The following is a 21,055-nucleotide window of genomic DNA, read 5'->3' on the forward strand; positions in this document are numbered from 1 at the left end:
AAATTTTTGACATCTGTTCATTTTATACTTGTATGTGATATAAATCTTCCTTTAAAAATGATCTTTTAACAACTAAAACAAAGAAAAAAATTTGTAAATTGCTAAAAAGAAACTTTTTTTTAAAACCACATACTCACTAAAAAGTGGCCAGGTTCATGTTTTTCTGCCAAGTGTCAAAGAATATGTTACTCTGCATGCTTGATTTATTTCCACTTTAAATGACAAGTCATGCCTGTTACCAAGAAAGATATAACAACTTTTTGTTTGTTTGCTTTTAAATTCAGTGCTCTTGTGTGAATTATGTCACATTGAAATCTGTAGATGTCTAGTTAAATTTAAGATTTACATTTCAAGTTTCTTAATAGAAACATGAAACCATAAGCAACCAGGTGGCATTCATATACCATTTATTGAACAGTAGGATGCACATTTAGTTGGTGGCTCTGTAGTTTACATGGATTTCTGGCTTCACATCACAAACAATGTTCAAAAGCTGTTTCAACACACTTTCCACGTACTCGTTGTAGCTTCCATTCAGTTCTTTTATCTTCCCTTGTGTTTGCTCTTCTATTTCTTCTGAGACATTACTTTGAGAGCCCATTACCTAACAAAATAAAACAGACAGAACTCACCACACTCTGTATCATATTCAAGTCTAATTGTTTTACTAGTTAAACTTGTTTGGACCTATTTATTAATGATTGTTCTATGGTGTACACATTATGTATTATTTTTCCAGAACTTTCTCAGAGAATGGATGCAATCACCAATACCATAAGTGGGATGGATAAACGTTCCTAAAGAATGACAGGTAGCCATGCTCTGTTACTCCTACTTTGAGGCTGGTCTCCACACAGTACAAATTGAAGGCACATTCACAATCATTATTCCATACTCAGAAGTTTTTTCATGTATCACATTTTTCATGTATTTGCAATAGTTTCAATTCAGTCCCTGTATCTTCCCTATGGCTTACTTTTCTGAATTAAAAGTCTGGAAAACAAAGTTGAAAGACATCATTAAACCCATTTTGCTGGTTTTTAAAGAATAACTGCTTTGTCAATTTTTAAAATATAATTATCTGAACTAATTGTTGTTTTTCAGAAAGATAAGCCACAACAGAACATGCCCAGTAAGATACTGGGCACGCACAGGTATCTCTTTTTGGGTAATAGATAAAATTTTGAAAATTTTGATATAAATTGAATTTCTTTCAACTTAAGATATACTTGTCCATTTGGTTACATCATATTTTTAGATGCAGTTTAACATATCTTTCTGGTTGCTCTCTCATTGGCAGGGTTTCCCAGTATTTCCCATCATCTCCAAGAGATTTGACCAAAATATAATTTCACCAGGGGAGTTGCCAATTTGAAGGGATTCTGCAGTGAAATCCTTTGCAAAATTATCCTTTGCTAAGCAGTCAGCTCCTAATTTATCTCCTCTGTAAACTCAGCCTTTCTTAAACAGTATTGTTAAGGCGACACAGCTGGTTTTTGTTTGTTTTTCTCTTCTGTGAGTGTTTACGCACAAGGAAGGTATGCATTTAGTTCAATTCAAGAGACTCCACTAATGATTGACTTCTATGTCAGGGTCCTTAGACTATTCTAAATTCTAGAATTCGAATTATCTTTCTGGGTCCTAAACTTGAAATCAAATGCAATTGAGGTCATCAGTTTCAAGTTCTTTTCTGTTTATACTCCATGCAATAAGGGCTTCCCAGTTCAAAGAAAATCACTTAAGGAAACCTAGCTTCTAAGACATCAAATAACTTTTATAAAATAACATTCTGATAAGTGAGAATACAAGGAGCAGAGACATATGGACTGAATTTCCCTTTCTAGGCGGAAGTTTAAATATGGAAGAGAACTACTTACCAAAATAATTTTACCAAAATCTTTTTTTTCCCTCTAAATCCACTATCTTAAGTGAGATTCTACCAAAAAAAAAAAAGTCTTAAATCCAATGTCTTTATGTTGGAAAATTTATAAAACAAACCATTATAAAATTATTATCTGTTTTTCTTTGGAGCAGTGTTAAAAATAGCTATTATTAGATTAGATTGATGCAACTATCCTGTAGGACTTTGGAAAAGTTCATTTCAACCTTAGGTTCTTTATTTCAGCATTGTCCAGTAGAAACATAACATGACCCACAAAGCAAGCCATATAAGTAATTTTTTAATAAGATTTTATTTATTTATTTGAGAGAGAAAGTGTGCAAGTAGGGGGAGGAACAGAGGAAGGAGAGAAGCTCAAGCAGACTTTCTGCTGAGTGGGGAGCCCGCCGCCGCAGGACTCTATCTCATGACCTGAGCCAAAATCAAGTCAGTCACTTAACCAACTGAGCCACCCAGGTGCCCCAATAAGCCGTAGAAGTAATTTTAAATTTTATAGGCTCACATTAAAAAGGTAAAAAGAAATAGGCAAAATTGATTTTAATAATATATTTTATTTAACCTAATGTATTCTTAATATTATTTTGATGTACAATCAATATGAAAATTATTACGTTGTCTTTCACACTAAGTTCTTATAATCTGGTATATATTCTACACTTATAGAACATCTTAATTGGGACTAGCTACATTTCTTTTTTAAAATTTAATTTTTTTATTTAAATTCAATCAATTAACATATTGTGTATTATTAATTTCGGAGGTAGAGTTCAGTGATTCATCAGTTGTGTATAACGCCCACTGCTCATTATATCATGTGCCCTTCTTAATGCCCATAACCCAGTTACAGTACTCCCCTCCCCCACCCTGCCCTACCCCGGCCTATGGACTAGTTACATTTTGAGTGTTCCTTAGCTATATGTGAAGTAGCCACCATTTTTGACAGTGCAGGTCTAACGCACAGATGGCAGTTACCACTATTAGTATTCATGTGCTTTTCTAAGGCAATATGATGATTTTCTGAAAGGATTATAGTAGAGATGGTATGTAGCAAGGAACTTAGCACTGAGCAAATAATCAGTAAATGTTAGCGATTGTTATAAGTTTTCACTGATTGTGTTGCTTGTGCTTTTTAATTTTTTAATCCATTTTACACTTTCAGAAACATTGGAATAACCTTAAAAGTAGCCCATAGTCCATGTCTCATCCTGAATAAATATATTACTTTTGAGTATATTTGATGTGCAGTAATTTGAATTTCTACAGTGTTTCCCAAACATTACTATACCAGTGACCAACCATATACTGTTTTAATATTTTTATACTTTTTTTTTGCTTTATTTTTTATTTTAATTCCAGTATAGTTAATGTACAGTGTTATATTAGTTTCAGGTGCATAATACAGTGATTCAACAATTCTATATATTACTCAGTGCTCATTAAGGTAAGTGTACTCTTAACTCCCTTCAGCCACCCACCTCTCCTCTGGTACCATATACTATCTTAAATGGTCTTCCTCAGGAAGAATTCGGTACGTTTTATATATGCAGACAGTGTTGATTTAAGCCATACAGGAGAGTAAAGGAATGAACATAAGCTCCACAAAGGATCAATCACCTTGTCCACTGATGTATTCTGAGTGTCTCAAACACAGCCTAAAGCATAGTAGATGCTCAGTGCATATTTGCTGAACTGAATAGAATGCTCAGAACTCCAGGAATTACAGAGAACGGATCACCTGCATTCTGTTGCTCTGTTGACAGAAGCCAGCTATCTGAATGTTAGGGACATTATATAAACTAGAAGTTGATAATCGTGTGACATAAGGTAGTACATTTCGTCAAAGGGTACCCTTTAAGGACTTCTCCCTGTTAATTTTCAAAACTTCAATGGTTGAGAATGATGCATATAGATTTACAGCTAAATGACTGATGGCATTGGTGAATTCAACATTCAATACGTTTCCTTATAAATTGTTCAAACGTTTCTGTTTAAGAGAAAGCAGAGGGGGGCACCTGGGTGGCTCAGTTAGTTAAGCATCTGACTCTTGGTTTCGGCTCAGGTCGTGATCTCCTGAGTTGTGGGTTTGAGCTTCTGCGTTGGACTCTGCTCAGCAGGGAATCTACGTAGAGATTCTCTTCCTCTCCCTCTCCCCCGCCCCCCACACACATTCTCTCACAAATAAAATAAATAAAACTTTTTTTTTTTTTTTTTTTTTTAAACAGAGAAAGCAGAGCTTCAGTTTCAGGTCCCACTATCTAAGCACAACACAGTTTTGCATTCTTAATCTATGGTTGTTTCAAGGAAACAAAATGTTTTCATGATATGAATTCAGGAAGAAAGACTAAAGATACAAAAGTCTTCAATATGCCCCAGGCAACCATTTTCATGTTTTCTGTTTAGATTCACGGTCCATCTAACTTCTACTTGCATTAACGATAGATTTCATGTTTCCACTATTGTTCAGATTTCCTTTTGGCAATGTAATGTCTTCTTTCGTAGAAGAAATTATATCCAGTAGCAATGACAAGCAAGGGATAAATAAATCTTTAATAAAACAATATTTGTTGATAAACAACTCACATTGGGATACCTGCTTCTGTTGATACGTCAGGGGAATTGAAGCAACACATACATTAACAAGAGCTAAGACACAACTAAAAAAAGTAACATCGAGGTGTCTCACCCACGGCAGGCAGAAAACTGGCTTCTTGGGTCTCCTCCCAGACCTCCTACTTGCCCTGGGTTAATGATGATGAGATTTAACTGGAATAGCAATATGTCTGACATATGGAGGTCATGCCAAGGAAAGAATATCTTGTGCTAATGGTTTTACAATATGCTTGAAGTAGTGGGGGCCTAAACATGTTGACCTTTCTATGTGAGCTTTTGATCAACTAGCTGGAAAATTGGCTTAGAGCTCTAATTATGAGAGCAGTGAGGAGTTTTAATTATTTTCCAAAGCGGAGAACAAATATCCTGAACCAGATTTATATCTTACGAGATCCTTCTGGAGAAATAATATTTCAAGAGATTTAACCCAACTACTTTCTGAAAATTACAGTTAGTCTTGTTATTACTTAAAATAGAAATAAGTACATCAGAAATATTCTGCAATAATAATAAATGCTGGTTGGTCTTAAGGATGACTACTTTCTCAGGTCCTAATATGTCATGGATCACGACAGGACTCAACAGGAAAGACAGAGGCCCAGAAGAAATGTTAGTTACCCCTTCTCTCAGTGAATATTTATTGAGTGCTTACTATGGAACAGACACTATTCCATCGCTGGGGAAAGTAACAGAGAACAAAACACAGAACCTGCCGTTTAGGTGTTATAGTTCAGAAGGAAAGATAGACGGTAAGTAAAAAATGTCAATATATAATGTATCTAGTAGTGATACATGATATGGCTATAATGGGGAATTACTTTTTTTTTTAAAGATTTTATTTATTTATTTGTCAGAGAGAGAGAGAGAGAACAAGCAGGAAGAGCAGCAGGCAGAGGGAGAAGCAGGCTCCCCACTGAGCAGGGAGCTCGATGGAGGACTCGATCCCAGGACCCTGGGATCATGACCTGAGCCGAAGACAGACGCTTAACTGATTGAGGCACCCAGGTGTCCCGGGAATTGCTTTCTTTTTTAAATGAAAGACACAGTTTTAAACAAGGTGATCAGAAAGAAGCGTTAATAAATGAACAGAGGTCAAAGAAGGATGAAAATGTCCAAAAGAAGATGATTGCAGGGAGCAAATATAGCCTGTGCAAAGGTGTAGTGGGTAGTGGTGTGTTCAGTGTGAGGAAGAACGGGGAGGCAGATATGGCTGGAATAGAACAAGTAGAGACAAAGGCTGCAAATGAGCACAGCAGATATTGTTGCACATTGCTGAAAAGTGTTCTCCTATTTCCTTATGATTTCCTTTTCAGTTGGTTGGCTTCTTTCAATAAATTTTTCATCAGAATATAAAGAAATGCTTTTCCGTACACTAGCATTTAAAAAATATCTGCGGTTCACAGTAAAAAGGAAGTGCATGACATTTTCAGAACTGACAGGTTAGAGAGCTAGCCAAGGGCCAGTCATGGAGGGCTGTTTACACATGTATAGACTTCTGATTTTATGATGCCTTTTAAAAATATTGTTAAGAAGAATTTATTTTAGCTGAATGGTCCACTTTATTCTAAGAAGGACTTTTTAGGTTAAGAAAGAGCCCATTGGGGGTGCCTGAGTGGCTCAGTCTGTTAAGCATCAGCCTTCAGCTCAGGTCATGATCCCAGGGTCTGGGGATCGAGCCCCACATGGGCTCCCTGCTCAGCGGGGAGTCTGCTTCTCCTTCTCCCTCTGCCCCTCCCCTTGTTCATGCTCTCTCTCTCTCTGTCAAATAAATAAATAAATCTTAAAAAAAAAAAAGAAAGAAAAAGAAAAGAAAATTAAGAAAAAAGAAAGAGCCCACTGGAAAAGTTTTTCTATCATGGGATTCAATTTACCGGTTCCTCCACAAGCCCCATATCCTCTCCCACTAAAATAGAAGTTCTGAATAAGGGGATTTCCAAAGTGCTTGTAGTTCATCTCTCAGTGTCAGCCTTTATGTATGTTTCTACTGAGTGGGAAAAAAACCAAAAAACCAACATATCATATAAACTTTAGTTTGTAACACATGGATTTTGATAATTTTTTTAGTCCATGTTGCAACACAGAAGGGAGGATGTTGGTTCTGAAAATTTCATATACTTATTTTTTTTTTTTACTGTAAACGCTAGATATTTTTAAAATGCTAGTGTAGGAAAAACCCTTTTAAAAATATTTTCATGAAAGATTTGTTGAGTGAAGCCAGACAGTTGAAAAAAAAATAATAAAAAAAATACCAGAAGACTTTTCAGTAATATGCAACAATATCTTCTTTGGTCATTTGTAAATCTTGATTTCACCAAAGAAGGTTTGGCTTAACAAACTCATTCTGTAATGGTGTGCAACATTTTTCATTGATTGTAGTCGTGAACGTTGATAGACAAAAAAATATGCTTTCTGAAGTGTTTTTCTTAATAAAATGTGTTAGTAATCTGTGGTAGGAATAATGCTTCAACCAGGCCCTTCAATTTGAATATTTGAAAATATGATTTGTAATGGGTACCGTATATTAGATATTAACTATTGATTGATACTTTCTAAAGCAAATCAAGAAGCCTTGAAAGTGAAAATGTGAAGTCAGTAATTCCAGAATGCGTAAGATTTAGTTTGATGTTCAGGCTTAGTTGAACTGCATCTGGTCAATTCAGTGTATTTTCCTCCCTTGATATTCTGCATTATACCTTTTGAATATTAATACATTGTAATCTATGCTGCAGTAAAAGAAGCTTTTCTTGCTTACCTTAGATTGTTTCAGTCTGAACTCCTTATCTCTCTGCATTCTGTACTGGTCAATTTCTGCCATAGCTTCTTCTTTAGCTTGCTTCAGTCGCTTCTCTTTTCCTGAATATTAACAGTGGCATAGAAGGAATGATTTAAAAAAAAAAAATACACATGGAATTTCAAGTTTGATTTCTAAAAAAAAAAAAATAGGTGAGGTCTACATTATTTTCTTGATAAATTTTCCTAAAATGGCAAACTTCATTTAAAAACAATATTGAAAAACACCTTATTTTTTCAATTGGATTTTTCAGAACATGGAAATGACAACTTTCTTTCATACTTACATGTTTAAATAAAATATCTGCCCATTTACTCACAGCAGTAACAGCCAGAGAACAGATTTTAGCTGTCACTTATTCGAAAAGACATTATTTGGTCAGATTTTCTGTCCTGATTTGCTGCCAGGAATCCTTCAGTCCACACCAACTGGATCCCATTTAACACTGGCAGATCTCCAAAAGCACTACAAACAGGCAACTCAGACTCTATCAAACTGACTCACAATTTTTTAAAGCATTTTATTGGGTTTTTTTTTCTTAGCATTTGTTGACTCTAGAATGTCTGATTAAGCCCCACAGCACATCAAAGTAGGTATTTTTTTGTAGTAGCTTTCTCTGAGGGGGACTTGAAAGTGGCCGTAAAACCGATTGTTTTTAATGATCAGGAGATTTAGCTAAATAGCTCTCTTTTCTTTTATTAAGAGCAAAGGTGTAAGCCTTAAGCCAGCAGACAGCGATGTAGATGAAAGTTTCAGACAAATACAATGCTGTGGGGGTCATTAACTAAGCACATGACTTTTTTTGACAACCAGAGTAAATTTGGGGGCTTATAGACTAATATTAATGGCTACTCTGCCCCCACCACCCACCACCTTCAGGGGGTTAGGTCCTAATGCTTTCTGATCATTAAAACTTGAAAGAAACTCTGAACTGTATTATAATTTTTTTTATCTGAATCTATTGTCCTTTAATTTCAGTTAAATGCCTTCATTCTTTTGCTTATTTGACATTCTCTGATAATGTCTCAAGCTTTTGTTTATAATTTTTGTTAACTGTTTGTTACAGTGTGTAGACTTTGAAATAAATAAGTGAATTCTCACTAAGCAGCTAGAGTAAAATCTTAACATAAACTTCTGTCATCCGTACATGTTTTTATATGCGGCAAACATATAAAAACATTACATTACATTCAAATGTTTGAATGTAATGGTTTTGAATGTAACATTTGAATGTAAATGGTTTCTAAATTTCTCTCCCTGCTAGGCATGAGTTGCTTTGCTAGTGGCTTTATATATATGTTCCTTTTATTCTATAAAGGTAGATTCACTGAGTTATAAATAGACATGCGTCTCTTTTAATGCCTATTGTCCTTGAAGAGGACCAAGTAAGCCTCATTCAGATCAGATAGTTAGCTTTGTCTTTACTTCCTATAAAATCCAAGAGCTGGTGAAAAATAGTGCACTTCTGATGCTTGAGGCTTAATGGAACATTAACAATGCTTACCTTTTTCCTGCTTAATGAACGCTCATTACCATTTTGTATATACAGATGCCTTCATTCTCCACATTTCTAACCATTTTGTGGCAACCAAATGCATACTATTCGCAGAGCAAATACACAATATGTTAGGAGGGGAAACTCCTCCTTGATCCCAACTCTCTTTCTTATCACTGCTTGTCATTCACATTAGGACATTAATATATTTAAAGTGTATTAACATTTTCTTAATAATAATGGGTTGTAAGATAATAATCACTTTATAAAATAAATTACATGAAATATCACTACTCTCCATGTTAATTACATAATATGTAAAAATAATGGTTTTAAAGTCACAATTCTCATATGAAAATAATAATAATAATAATAATAATAATAACAGGAAAACCTCTGTGTGCCCTATCCCTGAGCAGAATCCAGTGCTCTACTTAAAAGGCTGTATATTAGCTCCATCACACAGTGACTGGCTCCAAGTGTCTGTGATTCCCCCGTCATGGCACCAGTCACCTGCTGGTTCTCATTCAATTAAAGAGAAGAGCCACAGGGAAATCGCTGCTGGCACAACCATTTTCTGGACAGACTCAGCAGATGCCTCTGTGTGAGAGTCTGCATATGTTACACCTGATTTAATCCAGTGGAAGAAACTGGAGCCTACAGCCCACTGTTTCACTCGAGGTGAAGCAAAATGCATGCATCTGATCAACTCATATTAACCTCTAGCTTGCTTCTCTGTCTCTATGAAGATTTCCAAATTTCAGTATTATACCTCTTTCTTCTTAAGCCTTAAAAACATGGCTGCTGTGATCCAAGCAGCGTTTAGGTTTATATTCTTATTTCTCAATACTTTCTGTATCAAACATAGGGGTGACCATACGGGACAGCTCAGATTTTAAATATGATGGCAAATGTTTGGTCCGCAAATTCCTACAGGTCAAATATGCTTCTGAGGCCAAATGTTCTAATGTTTGGTTTAGAAAATGTGGTTATATTATGCATCATGATTTTAAATACTACTAAAGCAGGAGCTTCAGAGCAGTGCAGGAAAGGATGGTTTTGATTTGTCCATCCATTATTCATTCAATGTTTATTGAACACCTACTATACATTCTGCATAGGGCTACAAACAGAGGGTAAAGAAATGCATATGATACGGTCCTTGCCTCCTCCTGGCATAAATACAATATAATTTGGAAATGTGTACATGATACCTGGCTTCCAAGAGGAAAATATAAAACACATAAAATTGTGAAGAATACATGTAATCAATTACGAAAACAATGGAATGTATATTTTGGTTCTGTTTCTTCCATGGCAGTTAAAAACCACAAATTTATGGAAATTAGCATTACTTAAGTTCTAGACAATCTGTGCTTGCCATTCACCCCAATAGACATGTTATGTCTTATGTTATTAAGGTAAGTAAAAAATATAAACAACTGAACTCAGATATGTAGAGTGGGGGTCAGAGGAGGCTGCCACGGGAGGCCAGGGAAGAACTTCTGAGGAGGGAATGATTGAGCTAAATGGACTTTTTAGGCAGGACAGCAATGGGGACAAATAGTCCATTTTGGAGATTAGAATAAAGTACGGTGACCCTTTCTAAGATAATTTTAAACATTCTTTGCAAACAACAGCACCTTAATAACCCATTCATTTTTAGACATGCGGCTTGTCATACAAACATGTCTTACATTCAGCATGCCCTTATTGAGATATTTTACAGGAAATTTTGTGTGAAGGAAAAAGAGGGAAAGATGTTTGATTTCCAGAGGATTTGTGGGAAAAGAATGAAAAAATCAATTTGGGCAGTTTTAAACTAAACTCTATGTGAAAGTGGGGAGGGTGGTCAATGGTCAAGGATGAACTCTTCCTGGCTTTGTGGTTAGGAGACACCAAGTGAATTGACTCAAATACAAATAAGCCCTTGAGACACAGAGAACCCTGTTCTGTTGACTGGATTGTTAAATTGGTTCTGGAATCTTTTTGTGATGAGGAAGATGGGATTTCACTTATCATTTCAGAAGAGAATTGAAATTATACACTAAGCACAACTAAAATGAGATATTAGAAGCCTTGTAACCTTGAACAAGTTAGTGTGTCTGAGCCTGAGTTTTCTCATCTATAAAACAGATTTAATAATCTACTTTAATGAATCATTATATGTATTAGGAAAAAATATAAATAAAATGCTTGACAAGGAACAGCTATTTGATTATTTTTTATCATTATTAGGAAAATAAGCCCAATTTCTGGGGACCTTTTTTTAGGAACAAAGACAATGAATACAATATGCGTTTGAGGAACAGTTCTCAGGCTGTCACTAGAAAAGCCTCTGTAGGCTTCCCTGAGGACATCCAAGTGGAGGTATTGAAGGCATCCGGACAGACAAGTTTGGATCCAGAAACAAGTTTTGAAATGGAGACAAAGATCTGCATGTCTGTCATCTGGGTTTGTGTAGGTGCTTGTCATAGCAATGGGGTTTGGACTGAAACCAAGGGAGTGTGTATAGACTGAAGAGAAAAGAGAGCTAAGGTCTCAGTTTGGGAGGATGTCAACTTTCAAGAGATGAGAAAAGGAAGAGGACCCTCAGGAGAAGCCTGAGAGGTAGTGGTCAGAGAAGTAGGGGAAACCAAAGAACATTCAAGAAGGATGTGGCCAACAGTGTCAAATGCTACAGAGAATGGAAAAAAGAGACATTTAAGCAACCAATGTTATCGAATATCCTCTATGCGCCACATGCTGTTTCTAAATCTATAAATACAGCAGTGAAAACCATAAACAGACAAACTTTCGATTCTCATGGAACTTGTATTCTGAGCACATTAAGGGGAGATAGAAAACAGGTAGTGTATGATATGATAGGGATAATAAGTACCAAGAAGAAGAAAGAAGGAGCCTAAGGGATAGAGAGACGGTGGGTGCTAATTTAGGTAAGTAGTGTCTTTTGGATGAAGTGGTATATGAGCACAGACCTGAAGGATTAAAACAATTAACCATGCAAATATCTAAAGGGGAAGAGCATTCCAAGTAGAGGCAACAGCTGATGCAAATACCCTGGGTATATGACATGCTCAAGAAACAGCAAAATTGCTGTCACGGCTGGAACAAAGCAAACGAGATGACTGAATGTTAGGAAATGATATCAGAGAGGTAGCGTTGGGACCGGGTCACATAGACCTCCTGGGCCATGATACAGCTTTTGTTTCTTGAGATGATAAATGCATGAAGGGTTTTTAGTAAAGGTGTGGTGTAACACTATGATTTAAAAGGATTTCTTTGACTGGTGCGGTGAGAATAGATTGTAAGGGCAAGGGAGAAATAGGAAGACCAGTTTGAAATCTACTGCAATAGCTCAGATAAATGTTAATGATTGCTGGAAAGAGTACAGTAGCAGAGGAGTTGGTAAGAAGTTATATATACTTTGAAGGCAGAGTCGATGGATAAGCATGATAGACAGCAATAAGCAATGGTGCCTCCATTTTATTTTGGGAGTAGAGTTAAGAATGCAGTTTAACTGAGATGCTTATTAAACATCTAGTGGCAATGGTGAGAAGGCTGATGTTTACATGAATTTGGAGATTGAGAAAACGGTGAGGGCTGGAAATATCAGGTTTGGGAATCATTGTTCATGCAGCTGGTGATTAGAGCCATGGGATTAGACGGGATCACATACGAAGTATCTCCAGACATAGAAGAAAACAGATCCCAATTGGGAGCCCAACTTTAGAGACTGGAAAGATGACAGAAAGCCAACCATGAAAGTGGTGTCCCAAAGTCAAAGGAAGGAAGAACTTCAAAGATAAAAGAGGGATTCAGTTGTGAGTGAGATATTTAATTAATAAAAGGGTTAGCAATGTTTGTGGTCTTGGCAAAGGGAGCTTTGGTGGGGTTGTAGGGACAAAAAGCCTGATTAAAGAGGTATTATGCTAAGTGAAATCAGTCAGATTGAGAAAGACAAATACCATTTGATTTCACTCATATTTGGAATCTAAGAAAACATACAAATGAATAAATAAACAAAAAACAGAATTAGACCTACAAGTACAGAGAACAAAATGATGGTTTCCAAAGCGGGGGTGGGGGTAGATAAGCAAAATGGATGAAGAAGTTTGGGAGATCCAGGCTTCCAGTGATGGAATGAATATGTCACAAGAATAAAAGGCACAGCATAAAGAATCTAGTCAATGATATTGTAATAGCGCTGTGTGGTGACAGCAGCTATACTTGTGGTGGGCACAGCATAACGTACAGAGAAGTTGAATCACTGTATCGTACACCTGAGACTAATGTAACATTGTATGTTAACTACACTCAAACAAAAAAAAAATTAATGAAAAAAAGTGGGTTCAGGAGAAAATGGAATAAAAAATGTAAACACAGGGAATACAGGCAACTTCTGTGAGAAGTTTTCACTTACAAGGGGGAACAATGAAGATAAGGGCTCAAGATAGTCAAGTGGATTTGACAATTAAGACATGTTGTGAGTTGAACTGTGTCCTTCAAAAGGATATGTTTAAATCCTTACTCCTGGGACCTATGAATGTGACCTTATTTGGAAAGAAAGTGTTTGCAGATGTAATCAAGTTAAGGTGAGGTTACACTGATTTAAGATGGGGCTTATAGCTGATGGCTGGTGTCCTTATAGGAGAGGGAGATTTGGACATAGAGACATAGAGGCACAGAGAAGACATATAAGGAAGAAGGTCTGTAATTACGGAGGCAAAGATTAGAATGATGCAGCTGCAAACCAAGGAAGGCCAAGACCTGCTGGCAGTCACCAGAAGCTAGGACAGCAGCGTGAGACAGCTGCCCCCTTAGTGCTTCCACATGGGACCAACCCTGCCCTCACCTTGTGTGTGGACTTCTGGCCTCCAGAACTCTGAGATAATACACTTCCATTGTTTTAAGCCATCCTGTATGTGGTAATTGTTACAGAAGCCTTTGGAAACCAATACAGAGGCTCGGTGAGAAACAGACAACAATGTCAACTGAGCACTGGAAGCCAAGCCAGATACCTGAGTGTGGTAGGAAGAGTAGGTATCCAAATGAATGAGCCACCTGACAAAAAAATATGCATAAACAGGACAGAGGCTACCTTGACTTGATAGGGAAACAAAGAGTACTTGGGGAATGTTTGGAGATTTCTATCTGTGACTAATAATCATTTTGATTCTGTTATAGCATGCAGAAGAGAAACAACAGCTTCTCTGGACTTTTGGGGATTATTAATATTATGATAAAACCAACATGGTTCAAAGAATGTTATTATTTTGTTCACCTGCTACAAGCATTGGAAAAAGTAATGTCACCAGAAAGACTTTTGGTGCCTGTGATTGTTCCAGAGTTTCTCTGCTGAACCTAATCTCTCATTTCATATCTTTGCTTTCTTGGTGTTTCCTTTGCTATTCTTTGTACTTGTATTTTTCTTATTTAAAAAAAAATCATACATAGTTTTGTGTAGATCTGGATTGGATATAATCAAATGCTCTTACTAGATGAAAATGTTCTGTGGCTATTACTTTCATATGACCCACTTGAAGAAATGAAAGTCCAATATACTTACAAATACCCCATTAGTCTGTGGCCTGTAAAGAAAGAGAAAAAATTTACAGGCCTACAAAACACACAAAGACAGGGCCGTGAAATTCTAATACAACAACTTTTATTTTATTAGTTTATTAAAACTTATGTCTTCATGAACCAAAGCATTCATATGCATAGAGAAGAATTTATTAAATCAAATCAAGGTGCTTGTTTAAATAATTTGGAATATCTGCATATTTGGAAACAAATAGGCAATTACCAGATTTAAAAAACATTGTTGGCTGGCATCCTATAGACCCACAAAAATGAATCTGCATTGCAGTATTAGCTGATACATTATCAAAGTAGATAGTCAAAATAGTGTCTTAAGAATTTATTTTGCACTTGTGTATAATTCAATGAGGTCCTCCTAGAAAACTGTGCTTAAGAGATCAGTGGGACTCTATTAGTTTGCTGTACTTTTCAACAGAATTCTTTTTATTAAGTAGCGGAAGAATATTCATAGCTAACATTTATTGAGCACCTGCTATGTGCCAAGTGGTGTTTTAAGCCCTTTAGAAGCATTAACTCAGCGAATTATGACAACTTCATGAGGTGGATACTGTTATCTCCATTTTGAAGCTAAGGAAACTGAGTCACAGTGAGGTTAGAAGGTAACCTAGCCAATTCACCCACCTAGTAGGAGGCAAAAGCTGGATTTACGACCAGGCACAGCAGCTCCAGGAGGCAAGCACTGGTCGTTTTCTATCCTGGTAGAAAATTCTGGGTACGTCCTTCACTTTTATTAAGATTGTCTATTGCTTTTAGAACATTTTAAATATACCTGCTTATTCAGTGTTTCTCTTACTCAGATTTGAATATTTACATTGTTTATCACACCTTTTGATCTACATCCCGTCATGCAAGTTGGAATTTTGACTTAAACACAAACACTATTTTCGGCAGCTGCCAAAGTAGACAGATTGAGTGTTTGTGAGAAAGGCTATGGTTCGCCTTCGGAAATAATTCGTTCTTTACGTGATGTGGAGTCACGTGCATTTGAGCATTTCAAAAGAGCTGCAGAGTTTTCCAAGTTTGCAATGGGTGCAAATGGAATAAATACTGATCTCATAAAAAAAAAAAGTCATAACTACAAGTAAAAATGTCATATATTTCAGAGAAATACACATCTTTGTTCCTCCTATTGATGATGGTATCTTGAATTTCTAATCTAATTCTGACGGGAGTTATTCAATTCCCCATGCCTGGAGCTCCAGGGCAGGACTGATGTTCTTCTGTAAAAATGTAACATGTCTTGGACCAACACACTCACTTTTGTGTTTTGATTGATGAACAAGTTTTAAGGCAAAAGGCGTTAACTTCAAATAAGGTAATTTAAAATAGTGCAAACCTACTGTGATTCCATCTAAATTTAACCAAACAACAAGGCTATTTCGCAAAAAAAAATTTTTTTTGTCTTAGCTAATAAACATAATTGGGGCACCTGGGTGGCTCAGTCGGTTAAGTGTCTGCGGCTCAGGTCACGATCCCAGGGTCCTAGGGTCGAGTCCCACATCGGGCTCCCTGCTTCTCTTTCTCTCTCTTCCTCTGCCCTCTTCCTCCCTGCTTGTTCTCTCTCTCTCTCTTCCTCAAATAAATAAATAAAATCTTTAAAAAAAAAAACCTAATAAATATAATTTAACTTGTAATCAGTGAAGAGAGGCAGATATCTGAGTTTTACCAACCATCTACTAGAAGCAGTCCAAGTCTCCCTCATTACAGGAAAAGCTGACCCAGAACTGGAGGCAGTTGTAAAAAGAAATGAAACTGGTTTGTCCTGTTCTTTTATTTCATTCCTTTACTTTTATAACTTAAAATAATATACAAGTATACATGTTATGTAAGTTAAAAATAAAAATCATTTTTTTGATTGCACTCCACTTAGGTATAGTTTTCTGATTCTTAAACATCATGGCCATATATATAACCCTGATATTTATGTATATCATATACATCTTATATTTCTATTTAAAAAAAGAAGAGCAACACTTAGATATGCTAAATGACTTATACACAGAAACAAGAAAAAGCCAATGGTTTTTCTACTCTGTTGCTTCACATTCCAACTTTTCGAGTCTGTTCACAATCTGCCCCCACCCCACCCCAGCCACAACGTTCCCTTGTAGCTGGTGTCTTGACAGTAGGGACCTATATATTTCATTTCCACAGACCTAACAGCCTTCAGGAGAATTCCTGATATATGAGGTCTATAAACCCTTATCTATATCCCTTAAGGCAAAACATTTATACCCTATATTGTATTATGTAACAACTTCACTGAGATCTGAGGCAGTCCTCTTTAATGGAATATATTAATATTTTTGCAGCATAATATATAAATATACCACCTTATTAATCTTGCATTTTTCTAAAATGATTAACATGTGAATTGCTGGGGTTTTTTTCCCCCCCTCTGTGTCCTTCCCTCTCTCTCTCTCCCTTTCTTTCTCTTTCTTTCTTTTAGGTATATATTCAAGAGTCCCCTCTAGCAGAGACTCTATGTGCAAATTTCTGAGACGCTTTCAAATAAACGGTTTTAAGAAAGAGAAAGTGATCATAGACTTCCCATGATGGTGTTCACTATTGTGATTTATTGGTTCTCATTTGAAATGGTTCTGCCTTCATATGTCAGATTTTCAAATGAATCTCTTTATGGGAAAAAAAAGGTGAAATATGTGGGTTTATAAAAATGATGGTTATCTGTACCTCTCATGTCATTATTCCTTTCTCCTTTTTGTGCTCCTTTATGCATTTATCTCACTAGAAATTTTAAAGGAAGAGTCTAGGTCTACTCCTTAGTGTCTATACCAAAGCGGCTTGGAGAGAGAAAGCACTCAATAAATACTTACTAAATTAAATTAATTAATAAATTACAAAACTAGTGAAATGAAAGAAGTTACAAAATGCCAGGCAAAAAAAGGTAGTATTTTATTTCACCACAGAATGCTTAAGAAGTAAGTATGATGATGGGGCGCCTGGGTGGCACAGCGGTTAAGCGTCTGCCTTTGGCTCAGGGCGTGATCCCGGCGTTGTGGGATCGAGCCCCACATCAGGCTCTTCCGCTATGAGCCTGCTTCTTCCTCTCCCATTCCCCCTGCTTGTGTTCCCTCTCTCACTGGCTGTCTCTATCTCTGTCAAATAAATAAATAAATCTTAAAAAAAAAAAGAAGTATGATGGGCACAATAACAAGTTGTAACCACAGACTGCTACATGCTGACAGCAATGTAAGAAAATGGCTTCTATCTGGTGAAAACTGTCCTCAAAGCCTATGTTTTCTGAGGCAAGGAGGACAGACTGACATTCTCTGTAAAAGTGAGGGTAGAGGTTGGTTGTGGAAATAACATTTGGAAAAATATTTTCTGAAATGTTTTTAAGGCCTGGGTATTTACAACTCCTGGTTGAATATTTGCTTGAATATTTATGACTGAAGACCCAAGGGAAAAAGTACACAAGTACTTTAAGTTACCTGCAAATAAAATGAACGTTTTGTATAAAAATAAGACAATACATATTTTCCAATCCTGACTTCTGAAGAAACATTGTCCAAGGAAGCATATTCACTAGTGGAAAGGAAAACAAGTTTATATATATATGTGACATATAGATATAGATATATATGTGATATATAGATAGCTTATATATATATTTATGCACATCACATAATTTATATTTCTATTAAAAAAAGAAGAGAAAACTCAGAGATGTTAAATGACTTATACATAGAAACATAAATCTCAGTCTAGATAGTTTCGAGTGGTCCTCTCCTCTAAACAACTTGCATGATTCGCAAAGCCTTTCTTCTCTAATAGCTTTGAGAAAAGACACAGTTGGTAAAAGATCATCTGGATCATACAATAGTATTGATTAATGTGCCCAATATCGCCAGTTTGCTTCTTCCTTAATAAGGAAGAAAAGGTAACGTAATTAAAATGTCTTAAAATAAGTTGATCTTCTGTTCTGGAAGTTTTATATGTGGTTAAAGAAATTTGAATAAAAGATAAGGAAGTTTTCTACACTGCTTCAACTAGCAGGTCCAAGACCGCTGTGTTTTCTATCAAATTACTCGGCATTCATACCATTTTGCAGTCATTTGCATGGTTTATGGTAGAAAAAGAAATAGAGAAGTAGGTAAAGTTTGCCTTAATTTTTTTCCCTTTCCTTTTCTCTTCTAGCTCTTTCCACATGGAGTCTTCCTCTTGCAGTTGCTGGTGCCTACATTGCTGACTGCTCAGGAAATCAACTTAGCAAAGAAAAATGATTTTACCTGTGGTCAAAAACCCAGTGGATTGAGTACTGCCTCACTCCTGGCTTCCTCTCTTGCTAATATTAAAATGTATTGTTCCCACATCTCATTCAATCCATTTCACCAAACTTTTGTCACTACCTACTCTATTTCCGTCACTATATTCAACCAAAGAGTCATATAAGCAACATTTTTAAAACGTGGTCCCTATCTTGTTGAACTTTGAATTGAATTGCAGATGCAAGACATATAATTAGGAAGAAGGTAAAAAACACAAATTATTATAGATTAAGTAATGATGTGATATGAAATGAGATAGTGGAGAAAACATAGGTCTTGGCCTAGGGAACCTGAATTTGAGTTGTTGATCTACAATATGTTAGTTTATTCATAATAAAAATTATGCAAATTTTGTATAGTACAAAGTAAGATCTTTGCTTGGGGATCAGACTCCTTCCAAATCTTGTTTATACCCTTTACCCTCTGTGTGACCTTGGGCAAGCTGCATAATTTTCATAAGCATCACCTTTCATCTTTGCAGTAAGAGTTGGTGTGGGGAGTAAATAAGGTAAGAATTAAATGTGGTGCCTGCATGGTATTTTCTATTTTTAAAATATGACCTTTGGCAAATAATGAACTTCAGTTTCTACATACATAAAGTGGAAATAATAGTAACATCTCATTCATATAGTTGTGGTGAATATCAAAGGGAGTAGGAAGGGGGTTGACATTTATTGAGAACATTCTGTGCTAATATATAGATACATGACTAAATTAAAAAGTTAGAAAATGAGAATAAAATATTAGAAATTAAAACCCATTAAAAGAGGGATGAGAATGAGCTATTGACTGTTAATTATCACAATTTTACAGAAACAGAAACTGATGTGTATGGGTAAGTAATTTGCTTGAGTTCTCTCAGTAGTAAGTAGATTCATTCTGGAAGTTGTCTATCTCTTAATCATTTCACAATATTGAGAAACTGAGGGGTTTCAACGTTAAGGAAGTTGCAGAGACAAGGCTTAAGGTCATGTCTCCCTGTAACTTCAATGTCCATTATCATTTCATTTAGCACATTACCTCTCCAAAAGCTCTGAGTTAGAGGATTTCATCCCCATTATGGCCATAGGGATATATGACTGGGTAGTTTCAATGAATTGGCCAAAGTTTTCTGAGACAGTATGGTGGAGCCAGTTTGAACCAGAGTCTGCCTGCCCCTAAAGGTCCAAGCTCATTTCACTGCACCCCCCTGATCCATTTTGTGACAAATCCCTCATAGGTCAGACAGAATGGAGACTTACTCTTCTTGGCTTCCTCTAGCTTGTCCTTGGCCCTTTTTTCTGCCTGGAGGAGCTGGTGGATCCCCTGAGACTGGCTGGTCATGGCAGCCTGCTTCGAGTTAGGTGGCTTTCTGAAATCTGGAAAGTGGTGGATCTATTTATCCTTCTAGAAATCACCACAAAACTCAGGTTGTTGTGTCAACAGTGAGTTCTAAACATGGGTGTTTGTTCCAAATGGTCTGACTGGGCCAGATCGCTGGGCCCCAAGGAGAGCCCAAGGGTGGAATCCAGAAAAACAAGTTAAATCAAAATGAGGAAGCTGAGAACTTGTCCTTTCAGCCAAATTCAGTCTTTGCTGCGAAATGAGAGAAATAAATAAAAAATGAGTAAGATACCTTTTGGAAGATTAGCTTCCTTCTTCTTCCAGGAAATATCGACTTGTTTACTAAATTTTTCTTTCAATTTACAAGACCTTTCTTTGTTCCTTGTCCATGCAGTTCTGGTTTTAGTGTTTTTTCTTTATTTGTTTCTAGAGATTCAATTATCTGTTTCGGGCAAATTTTATTAACCTTTCACTAGGAAGGAGACTTTCTGGCTTTGTGCGCAGAAGATGGGCTAGGGATCTATTCTTTTCTATCTGTAGGCCTCAGGTGATAGGGATGAAAAGATTTCTTTGGTGCATTGTGTTGCTTTTTTAGTAATGCTATACGCTGGAGTTCCTGGTAGATCTTAGTGTGGTGACAAACTCAACGTGAAGGGAAATTTTAACTGTAGGTTTTGAGGTAAAATAAAATAAAATAAAATAAAATACAATATAAAACATGCATTTTATATTACTCAGTGCTTATACTGGGTGTTTTCCTAAGATAGTATAGTGAAATCCATCTTGCTTGATTTGATACAATCCAGTAGTGATTGGGACAAATGAGAATGTTGATCACAGTGGAGAATCATAAAATATAATTTTATATGTATCTAAAATTGTTATGTGAATGAAAAGCTTAATCTTTTGAGATGGCCAAGGCCTTTTTTTTTTTCCTGAAATGGTCTGCAAATTGGGATTTCACATATTATTTCTTCCATTCACTATACTTCAACTGCCTCACCTATAAGAACCAGGTTGAATTTCTTTCAGTAGGTGTATGG

At 36.2% G+C, this 21,055-nt stretch overlaps 1 protein-coding gene across 1 annotated transcript; it reads right to left on the reverse strand.

The window, feature by feature from the left end:
* Positions 1-401: 401 nt before the first annotated feature.
* On the reverse strand, positions 402-20,125 carry ATP6V1G3 (ATPase H+ transporting V1 subunit G3). Its single transcript, XM_019794534.2, has 3 exons — positions 19,931-20,125; positions 7,263-7,363; positions 402-604 (listed from the first exon to the last, which is right to left on the reverse strand). The coding sequence occupies exons 1-3, from the start codon at positions 20,010-20,012 to the stop codon at positions 431-433; spliced, it is 357 nt and encodes a 118-aa protein (XP_019650093.1). The 5' UTR covers positions 20,013-20,125; the 3' UTR covers positions 402-430.
* Between the last annotated feature and the right edge of the window lie 930 nt (positions 20,126-21,055).

Source organism: Ailuropoda melanoleuca, chromosome 8 (genome assembly GCF_002007445.2).
Source record: "Ailuropoda melanoleuca isolate Jingjing chromosome 8, ASM200744v2, whole genome shotgun sequence".
Lineage (NCBI taxonomy): Eukaryota > Metazoa > Chordata > Mammalia > Carnivora > Ursidae > Ailuropoda > Ailuropoda melanoleuca.

Bases quoted from the DNA above. Each gene is read 5' to 3' on its own strand.
- ATP6V1G3 (XM_019794534.2), bottom strand. From the start codon at position 20,012: ATGACCAGCCAGTCTCAGGGGATCCACCAGCTCCTCCAGGCAGAAAAA. The intron at 7,364-19,930 runs GTAAGTCTCCAT...GTTAATATTCAG, and splicing joins GCTAGAGGAAGCCAAGAAGA to GAAAAGAGAAGCGACTGAAG. The intron at 605-7,262 runs GTAAGCAAGAAA...TTATTTTGTTAG, and splicing joins TCAGACTGAAACAATCTAAG to GTAATGGGCTCTCAAAGTAA.